General features: G+C 41.4%; 1 protein-coding gene across 2 annotated transcripts; it reads right to left on the reverse strand.

Annotated features, from left to right (window-relative positions):
• Nucleotides 1–405: 405 nt before the first annotated feature.
• znf711 (zinc finger protein 711) lies at nucleotides 406–10,897 on the reverse strand. Of its 2 annotated transcripts, none has more exons than XM_066649823.1 (9): nucleotides 10,630–10,897; nucleotides 6,527–6,612; nucleotides 5,870–5,969; nucleotides 5,171–5,659; nucleotides 4,788–4,946; nucleotides 4,214–4,351; nucleotides 2,793–2,930; nucleotides 2,466–2,609; nucleotides 406–2,379 (listed from the first exon to the last, which is right to left on the reverse strand). In XM_066649823.1, the coding sequence occupies exons 3-9, from the start codon at nucleotides 5,946–5,948 to the stop codon at nucleotides 1,202–1,204; spliced, it is 2,325 nt and encodes a 774-aa protein (XP_066505920.1). In that variant the 5' UTR covers nucleotides 5,949–5,969; nucleotides 6,527–6,612; nucleotides 10,630–10,897; the 3' UTR covers nucleotides 406–1,201. The 2 variants fall into 2 exon arrangements, with proteins under 2 accessions (XP_066505920.1, XP_066505921.1); XM_066649824.1 differs by having other exon boundaries at nucleotides 6,514–6,612.
• Nucleotides 10,898–10,963: the final 66 nt, after the last annotated feature.

Raw genomic sequence — 10,963 nt, forward strand, 5'->3', positions numbered from 1 at the left:
TCATTAAAAGTAGAGAATCATCAAATTTATGTTGACATGAAGAGTTTCTGGTCTTCTTATCACCTCCAGGTAACACCTCAGTATATTTTATTTTGCATAGTGGAAGAATAGACTTAAGTATCTTGGATGTATGAATAAAAAATAAAATAAAATATAAAAACACTCTCTGACCTTGCTGTAAATGAGTAGCTAGATCACAACTGTACAATTGCGATGTGTTATTTAAAAAAAACAAAAAAGTGTTCAATTTACTGATTTCAGTGCAAGAAAAGTACAATGAAAGTAAGGCATGACTGCAGGTTGAAATCCAAATAGTTGCTCATAAGTGCACATTTCGCAAGTTACATGTGTTACACGTAATTCAGTATACACTCACGTTAAATCTTATAGTGGCATTCACAAAGGTAACAGTTAAATGCTCAATTTATTTTTACTACAGTGAATTCATTTGTTGACCAAGAAGAAGAGCCGAGCATGTATCAGCGTGAAAACCTTTGGGAAAGGAACCTGGTGTTCAGCGAGACTTCTACTTCTAAGTGTATGTAGCTATATCCTCTCACACTAAATATGCATGTTTACAAATGTGCAATACATATGTAAACACGCGAATAGAGATAATTTAGATACCACAGAAGACCAGTTTAAACGCCCAGCGAGACTGATATTGCTTTGAAAAGAAAAAACATAAAAAATTAAATAAATACATTTGGGGGGGGGGGGGGACATCAGTTTGTAAAACACTTGCTGAAATAGTACAATGCAACCAACACCAAAATGATTACAGGAAGGCTTGTTAAGTGTCATACTAGGAAAATGTTTTTCAAATGAGAGCACATTTCAAGCATCACTTAGCCAATTAACGTTGAGGACATTATTTACTCGCAGCATTTGGGAATAGTACAAAAATATAAACATTTGGGATGCAGGCAGGTAAGTGTTTTTGTTGTTATTTTTCATGGACAATGATGAACTAAAAACTGACTTTGCTCCTCTAATTTCATACATTTACATAAAACCCTCCTCTGCTTTCATTCTCGAAGGGTTATCTGAAAATGCTTTCGAAAAACCTGCAGGTTAAAAGAGTAAATAACAATTCAAACGTTTTTGCAATTATGAGGCTACACTCTCCTATTTGTGGTCATTGTCTGCAGTGTAATTTGGGCTCTAGTTTATGAGGTGGAGGGAAGGGATGGGTGAAATGTTACATCAGTGTCTCTTTGTGATGCCGCATTATGTGCTGGTTCTTTTCGGAGGGCCGTCTGAAACCCTTCTTGCAGTAGTCACACCTGTGAGGGTAGTCCTTAGTGTGGATGGATATGACGTGCCGTTTGAAACCCGAAGCATCTGCCGTGTTATATTCACAATACTGGCACTGGTAGACCTTGCGGCCATTGTGTGTTTTCATGTGTTTTTTGAGTTCGGTCTGATGCCTGAAGCCACGCTTGCAGCGTTTGCACTTAAAAGGCAGGTCCTTGGTGTGTACAGAGAGGATGTGCCGGCTCAGAGTAAAAGGGTCTGAGATTTTAAAGTCGCAGTGCCGGCACTGGTGCACCCTGTTCCCCTTGTGTGTCTCTGAGTGTTTCTTGAGTTCTGAAGGCCTGTGGAAACCTTTCTCACACACATCACACTTGTGTGGGAAGTCCTTGGTGTGCACAGAGATGATGTGGCGCTTCAAGTCACTAGAGTTGGTGCTCTTGTGATCGCAGTGTGGGCACTGATGAGTCTTGTGGCCCTGGAAGATGTCCATGTGCCTTTGCAGCTCCTTGTCATCTGCAAAAGCCTGTGGGCAGTGGCCACACTTGAAGGGCAAGTCAGTGCCATGTTTGCTCTTTATGTGAGTCTTTAGATTGGACTGGTCAGCACAGCGGAAGTCACAGTGCTGGCAGTGATAGGGTTTCTCCCCTGTGTGTGTCCTCATGTGCTTCTTGAGCTCAGATGGATGGCGGAAGCCTTTGGCACACTCCACACACACATGGGCAAAGTTTTTGCTGTGCACAGCCAGCAGGTGCCGATTGAGCAAGCCCTGTTCTGCAGTCTCGTATTCGCAGTACTTGCACTTGTGGAGCTTGGGCTCCTTGTCCCGCAGGATAAGCTTGTTGGGGCTGAGGGGGCTAGCCTCTCTGTAGTGCCGCGTGTACTCTGTGTACTCTGGAATCTTTTCATTTTTGATGATTAGCTTGTGGCTCTCCAAGTGGTTGTGAAAGCTGACCTTTTTGTTGGTGGTGAAGTCACAGTCTGTGCACTGGTACTTTTTCTTGAACATGTGATCCGGATGGTTCTTCATGTGGCGCTTCAGAAATCCCCGCGACTTGAACTTCTTCCCGCAGATGTGGCACGGATAGACTGTCAGCGGCTGACCATCAGGACCAATAATTACAGCTGAAACAGAGGATTGCTTGCTTTATCATCTGCAAACTTAATACATCTAAAACTCATTCATGGATATGGAGCAATACCAGTCATACCAGTTTGGCACTGACGAGTCTCTCCTTTCCGCTTCTTCTTGATCTTCTGTTTGAGAGCTCTGCTTGTGCTGATGCTGTCAGTAATTTGCAGGTAGGGAGTGGCTGCACCATTCTTGCTCTCCAACTGGGACTGCAAATTGTTTCCTGTATTAAGACAGCAGCATGGTTAATATATGTTCTGGCCATCAGGTTGTTCACAGGTACAGGGTATGGGGAATGTTTTTTTAACTGTATATATTTCCTCAAAACACGTCTATAAATACATCTTCAACTGACAGAATCTGATGAGTAATATTGCAAAATATTGAAAATAGAAAACTGACAAACCATAAGCAGCAGCCCATGCCACAGGAACAAAGGTCTTTTTAGATGGCAAGTCCTCCAATTGTGCTTCCTGAATGGCAGGAGCCTCATCTTCTCCAACAATCACCTCCATGTACACCTGGTCAGTCATCTCTGAAACATCTACACACAGAAACATGCCATTTGACTTTAAATACAACATACTGTCTTGTTCATTATTAGGATTAGAAGCATCATGACATGCATCTCAACGAAGAAATGTGACATTCTGCATATTTTGCCATTGAATGCAGTAGTACTGTTTGAACATTAGAAGTCACAATCATTTTAACTCACATTAGCACATCCCATGCCACATTCCAGCCCTTGTTAGCACTGCAGCTGATTTCTCTGCAGTGGAAACTGCTGAAGGGGAAATTGTGGATGCTCGTTATGTTTTGAATCTGCAGCAACATTTTTCTCCATTTTTCCTGAAAAGCTGACTGAAGCATGCCTTGTTACATTTGTTTCTTTCACAATCGCCTAAACCTATATTCCACTTCTATCTATGTTTGTAATATACACCGTTCAAAGTCTCTGGGGATGTGTTTTTACTTAAATAACTCAGTGGGGAGTTTTTTTTCCCCCCCTAGAAACTTAAATGGTAGATATTTTGTTTTATTCCTCCCGGAGAGCCAACTTCAGGGGGTTAAGTATATAACATTAAAGGAATATCCTAAAATCTAAAAGCCCAGAGGGAAGCAGTTGTGCACGCTGTGACTACTCCAAGCTCCATGCTCACTTCCCACATGGCGCCAATCTCACATGGCGCAATCAGATGACCTGTTCTCGAGCTTGTTTGTGTACCTTGACTTTTTAAAATTGGTTATTTAATGTATGGCAAAGCTTTTACAATAGCACCACATTTCCAAATTCCATATAAGAAATGCTCGCTGTATTTTACACTGACAGTGCTTCAGAAATAAATAAAAAGGGTGTTTATACTTTAATTTAATACGGTGAAGGTACAAGAGTAAAAATTATTTTCATGGCAGGGGACCAAATATGCTGTTTTGTTCAAATATCATGAGTAAATCAAATTGTGAATACAGAATGCAGAATCGAATTGAAAGAGTGCATCTTTTCACACCTATTCATTATTAAATTTAACAATGATGCAACATAGTAAAATGTTCCATATCACTTGCCTCTATCGTTCCAAAAACATACCAACCATATTCTACAACAGATTAAAACTCATTACCTATCAGAATTTAACAACCATCAACAATTTTCATTACATGAAATCTACAAGTGTTAAAACAAGCTGCTGTGACTCTAAACTCAGAGCCACTGTAGAGGTCTCAATCCCTCCAAAAAGTGAGCATGAACAACACTTCATTACTAGAGTAATTATTACCAGTGTGCTCTATGCTTACATCACCCTTAACCCCCTTAAAACTCACTGATGTCCTCGTCTCCTTGGCTGGTGTCCTTCACTGCCATGTAGACCATCTTCTCCCTGGGCAGTCGACCTGTGCTTGTTGGCTCCAAAACTACATGCCCATTGGGGAAATCGTTCTCTGACACCACCTCTGTTTCACCTACACCAACATCAGTAACAGTCAAAATAGTGCAAATCAAAAACTATAGCAAACTGAAAGAAGCATGTTTTCAATGTCAACAACATTAACCTTGAAGAGTATTTGCACATAAATTTGAAGATGTGGTGCTCCCACCAACCCACACACTGTGAAACAAGGCAATCCAGTGAGCTTTGGGTGGGCTGCCTAAGTCAGAATGCATTTAATTAAACATGTCATTCTCATTTTGCTCCACTTCTGATATCAAGTGCTGCCCCTTGATCTGAATATCAGTGTTGGAAATGTAGGAGTGCGAAGATGAGTTTGAACTGTGTAAAACAAACAAAATGGCAAATATGTGTCTTTAGAAGGACGTTAACTGTGACATACATTTAAATCAAGGCAGTGGTGTCAAATACTCTGTCATCTGTCATAAAATGGTCAACCAATTTCTCACCTATTTCCACATCTTCATCTCCTTCGGCCTTAAAGATGTACACTTTGATGACCTCAGAGCCAAATTCATCCTGCTTTGATCCATCATCATCTTCGCCCACCTCTGCACTGATCTTTAACGGTGTGTCACCGATATCCAACTTCTCCCCTACATCATCCACTGCAAAGTGGGGGGGAAAATTACATTTATGAGTGCATAACCAGGTGCGTCTCACATTCTGCTTTGTAGATATAAATATTTAGGTTCCAGGAGATCTACACGGAAGTCCCTGAAGGTTACTGCCAACCAAGTCACTGGGAGCTTCTTAATTTTAGACCCACTATACACAGATCTGTACTCAAACAAAAAGAGCAGGTCAGGTATTTAAGTAGGCATTAACTAACATGAGATCATGAGGTAGTCCTCTGAAGTGCTCTTGCCATCATCATCATCATCGTCAACATTCTTGAGGGTAACAGCGGTAGGCATTGTCTCATGTGCCTGGATGACAGCCTCTGTATCTGCAACCATAACCTCTTCTGAAACCAGCTCGTGGTCCAGAGGACTGTCCTCATGCACAGACATGAGGTCACCGACAAAAACCTGGTCAGGTACCGTCTCCCCGATCAGGTCAGCAGTTAAGACATGGTGATCTCCATCCAGAGCCTCCTCGATGGCTACCTCTGCCCCCAAGATGGACTCTGACATGATTACTCCCTCTGCCGTGATCACGTCTTCGTGGCCAATGTCAGGCCCTTCCACCACCTCTGCCTCCAAGCTTTGTTCCAACAGGATGCCCTCATCAGTCACCACATCTGAGACCAACACTGCTTCAGGGACTGACACCACAATGTGCTCACCATCTATATGTGCCATCCCCCCCATTCCGGCAACTGCAGAGAAAGAACAGAAATCAAATCATGAAAACAGACCACCAAAGTGCAAGATAAACACATCTTGCAAAAACCATAATTATCATGATCAGACAACTACATAAATTTACTATTCCTCATTGCCAACTGGCAGAATATTGTTCAGATTTATCCATGTTAACAAAAGTATGTTGCATGTCTGTTCAAAATATAATTTATAACTTCTCTTACCAAAGTCTTGCATTATCATTGTATGGGGCATTTTCAAATCTTGGGAGTGTAGCTCCAAGACACCTCCACCTTGATCCATTGTCTGTGATTTTTCACAGTGCTATATTCAATAGACATACAACAACAAGACAAAGTAAGAACATGATATTAACAAGACAATAAAACAATAGGATAGTTATTTGTGACAATGAAAACAAATGTAATCATGTCAATTTTACTTTTACATAACAGACATTCACACAACTACAAGGAAGGTTGTTAACTTTATTTATTTATTTATTTATTGTCTGTAAACGCTGATCCAGTTCAGGGTCGCGGTGGGTCCAGAGCCTACCTGGAATCATTGGGTGCAAGGCAGGAACACACCCTGGAGGAGGCGCCAGTCCTTCACAGGGCAACACACACACACTCACACCTACGGACACTTTTGAGTCGCCAATCCACCTACCAACATGCATTTTTGGACCGTGGGAGGAAACCAGAGCACCCGGAGGAATCCCACGCAGACACGGGGAGAACACACCTAACTCCGCACAGAGTCCCAGAGCGGGACTTGAACTCACAAACTCCTAGAGCTGTGTGATTGTGAAACTTAGATGTTCTTATGTATTACTATGACAACACTATTACAAAAAAAAACTTACATTTTTCACATACCTCTCCACATACGTTCACATTTGTTTATTTGCAAATGTGCCAAACCCTAAGCAAATCTGTACTTGCAGCATCTGGGAGGCAAATGTCTATTCAAAAGAGAGAGGGAGAAAACAGGTAATTAGTGAAGGACAAATGACTGCATTGTGGAAATAACCTGAATTGTATGGAAGGTAATGTAATTTGGTAGGCCAGTGCAAGTTAACCTGAGCCTGCTTCTGTATCACAGTCATTTCAAACAATGTGGAGGTGATTTTTATTGGGGGGGAAAAAATACCATTTTCCATTTTATTAGCTCCATCTACCATATAGGTGCACTTTATAGTTCTAGTGTTCTGCATACTTTGTTAGCCCCTTTTCACACAACTCATTGCAGATATTATTTGGATGGTGTATTACAGAAAATGAATGAATAAATAATACAGAGCACTGCAGTAACACTAACGTGTGGCTGGTGGATGCACAGTTAGTAAGTGTTGTGCAGAAACGGGGATTAAACATAGAAACTAAAAATATTCATCCAACTTTGTCAGTGGACATAGGACACTTCCCACAGGATGATAAAGGACTAGAGGATGACCAACACAAATAGCAGTAACAGATGAGCTACTATCTCTGTCTTAACATCTACAGTGAACCAAAGATTGTGCTGTGTCTAGTAAGTGTGGCCAGTGAGTGGGTACAGCATTTAGCCCCCCTCCTGCTACTATCTTTCCACAGCACATATCGCTAGAGATGGGCGGTTCAAATCACTTTACCAACTCCTTTAAATGGTCCAGTACAGTGAATCAAATAAACATACGGTCACTGTCCAATTAAAAAACAACATATCTCCCAAAATCACAACTTTTCAGAAGGGGAAAAAAAACTTTCAGTGGAAGTCAATGTAAAAATATTTTATTCCAAGTAATTACAGCATTTAGAGCAGATGGTCCAATCATCATGAAATTTTCACACAGTGTGAAGGACAGCTGTTGAGTTTAAATGATTTAGTAAAATAAATATTTACAAAAATTGAGATACATGTTTTTAATTGGACAGCGAAAACATTCAAAGTCTTAGTAATTCAAGTCCGTTCAACTTGATAATTTAAAATAAGATCTGGTTTGGTGAGCGAGTCTGATATTGATGTTTATATTGACTGACAGGCTGCACAAAACTAGAACACTCAAAAAGCATACGGAGAAAATAAAACCTTATTCAAAGATGTAATTTTCACTATTCTATAAAACGGGTACTTTTGCTATTTTGAGTAGAACTAAGAATCCCCAAGATCCACCAAATCGAAAAACCAAAGTATGACTTTAAAATGAAAAAAAAATCTGTATCTGCAGCTTCAATGTCTGTATCATTTTAACTTTAGATGAATCTGGGTTGGCATCAAACAAGACATTTGCACTGGGTTAACTGTCCTTCATTAAACCACCAAAAAGCCTTTACAAAGGCCCAGAAATGCCACACCCTCTGCATGCTAAAACACACAAAGCACATGGTCAAACACAGTCCCTGCATGCAAAACAACACAAAAGTCTAAGCTAACATACTACAAAACTAGTCTACACAACAACAACAAACAGTTTTAGAGGTCTCTGCCCAAGTGGGTCTAAGGGTCCCTTTACGGTCCTTGTCCACCATAGGGATTGTGGCAAATTATATAATGACTTTTTCTTGCCGTTACAGTGGAATTCAGCTACAGACACCAAGTATAACAATTTTCATCATTTTAAAAACTCACTTGATGTTTAAAAGACAGCATGATACTCATTCTCCTATTAAAGGATCAACTTTATCCAAAGATACTTTTGGAAAATCCAGCCCTGTTACAATCCCTACCTGGGGGGGTATTCCACAAAGCAGGATTTCTCATATAGCCAGATAACAAACTCACAGTCAAGTCCTTTTATTTATATAAAATCTGTGTTAATCTTAAAGATATCTAATGGAATAAGTATTTAACCATGTTATATTCAACAGTTTATTCATAGAGTAATGCAATATAATAGTGTTTAAAAGCTCCTGTCTGGTCCAAATTGCAGAGCAGTTCAAATCACAGGATGACTGACAGTAACATTGCAATGGCAACTTAATAATATGGTGTCAATAACAAAGAAATAGCACAAGCAAAAACTTGTGAAAAACACCATAAAACCAGCCTTGATTTTAATGCTCCTGCAAATGACAAGTGCTGAGAGGTGTCAGCTACAAAACCATAGTCTATATGTGGAATACACACATGCAGCCCAAGTTGAATTATACAGTACATGGAAATGCAGGCTGGCTGTAATGTATGTAATGCAGTCTTGAATGTAATGTTGGGTGGGGGGAATGGAGACAAAATAACAACCGTCACCCTAATTAACTCCTCCATTCACAGTAAGACTTGCCTTTATCAAGGTGAGTGATGTAAATGCATTGCTAACTTTAATTGATTCTTTAACAGACATTGTCATGTAAGCCAAACTTAGTCCTACTGACTATAATCCAAGAGAACTGGAAGAAAGACCATTAAAAACTCTCAGAAGACAACAGCATGCATTATTGTCTCTGTGCCACTTCAGAGCATATTCATCAAGTTCAAGGTTTATTTTTCATTTGCATAAAATGTCAGGGCATCTATACATTAATATGTTTTAGGTGAGGCACAGGTATTTACTCTACTGCAGAGTTAACACTATAATTTACAAAGTAAGCAATAGCAGTAGTATCTTGGTGGAGAAATCCTGGCTGTTCTCTGAGAAGGACGTTCATAAGACGTCATCTCAAGTGCAAGTTCATGAACCCGCAGCACATGATGGAATTTAAAGGTTGTTCTCGTCATGAACGGGTGCAGTCTCATCATTTTGGGCGGATCGAGAACAACATCTGGATACTTTACCCAGGGGAACTGTTCTTGAGTATTGGAATGTAACCTTGGCAGTGGAAAATGACATCAAGCAAGTACACAAGAACGTAAGAACACGCAACACATTGAGCAATGGCCTGTTTTGTGGAATGGCCTCAGATTTGAGTGAGTTTCTCATTGTGGAAAACACAAAGACATGCAGAGACCTTATTATTATTGTTCAAAACACATACATACTGACCCTTAAATCACAGCACAATCTGTAAATGCACTCTTCACTATTTGGGACCACGAAATTTTGGCCCACAATCTATTTTAAGTTCATTCTGGAACTATATATCATTACCCGTGCCTTTAACTCAGACTGCGCTTGTTAGCTGTATTATGAATATAGGCATAGTAGCATTGCACAATACACATGTTTGTTAATTTCCTGAGATAGACATGGTGGTTCAGAAGAATATTAACGATTTCAGGGGTATTAAAATACAAATAAAATTTAGGGGACGTAATTTGCCAAGATCTAATACTGTCACACTGCCCATAGTACAGTACGAAGTGTTTTGGGAGCGAATCAAGATTCAGCCACAAATTGATTCAGCTGTAACTTGACTCGATCTTCATGTCGGATAAAGGAACCGATTCTCACAAACGACTCGTTCAGGAGTCGGACACCGCCGGAATCATGGCCATCGCAGGCGCGCGCGCACCCACATGGAGCTTCGCTCTCGATGACGTGAACGGGTTCACTGCGTTAACGCAAATTTAACCGTCCTAGCATTTTAAACTATATCCCAGCATTTCTCTCTTGTCAGCAGTTTTAAGTTAGACTCAGGGGAAGGAGCCGGCAGTACTCGTGCTTCGGAGGCAGACAGTTCCCGGTCTGTTTTTTTTTTTTTTGTATAAATGAAGCAGCTGCGCGGAGCCGCGTCCATCTTGTAAACCGCCATCTTACTTACTGCTAGTTAGCATCGGCGGCGTTAGCCAAGCAGAAGAAAGACAGCGGGTCGGTTTTCCGGGCGCCTACAACACATCAGCAACTCCCTACAGCATTAGAGCTTCCCGCGTATAGTCATCCCCGTCTCCCCGCTTACTGTTCAAGACGTACAGAAATGTCTCATTCAGGCTCTCGGAGCTGTAGGCGAGTCCCCCCCATTTTTCTCACGGAGCTCGGCTACGCAGGCTCGTTGAGGCCCGCGCAGGCCCTGCGGACCCGCCGCTGCACTGTTAACGTTTTTCTAACGCGGGCGGAGGCTGTTTTTACCTGGTCACTGGCTCCCACGGGCGTGTTTGACGGGTCCGTGCTCCTAACGAAAGCCTGCAGAGCGCTTTCGCGTTATTTTTCTCGGGTTGCACCGCTGCGGCCTGTACATTCTCTGAATCCCCGAGCAATGTTTTTTTCCAGGCCTGAGCTCGGCCAATCAGGCGGCGCGTTCACGGCGGAGGGGGGAGGGGGAAGGGCAGAGACAATGCGCGCGGCCTGAGCCCTGTCTGTTTACGTCACTTCATACAGAATCACAGCATCAAAAGCCACGAACTGCTGAACCGATCAAACTTTCATCTGACACGCTTTCAGATAAATAAATAATGAGTTCCTG

Source organism: Hoplias malabaricus, chromosome 17 (genome assembly GCF_029633855.1).
Source record: "Hoplias malabaricus isolate fHopMal1 chromosome 17, fHopMal1.hap1, whole genome shotgun sequence".
In the NCBI taxonomy this organism is placed as follows: domain Eukaryota; kingdom Metazoa; phylum Chordata; class Actinopteri; order Characiformes; family Erythrinidae; genus Hoplias; species Hoplias malabaricus.

Bases quoted from the DNA above. Each gene is read 5' to 3' on its own strand.
- znf711 (XM_066649823.1), bottom strand. From the start codon at position 5,948: ATGGATCAAGGTGGAGGTGTCTTGGAGCTACACTCCCAAGATTTGAAA. The intron at 4,947-5,170 runs GTTAGTTAATGC...CCCACTTTGCAG, and splicing joins GGACTACCTCATGATCTCAT to TGGATGATGTAGGGGAGAAG. The intron at 2,380-2,465 runs GTATGACTGGTA...CCTCTGTTTCAG, and splicing joins GACTCGTCAGTGCCAAACTG to CTGTAATTATTGGTCCTGAT.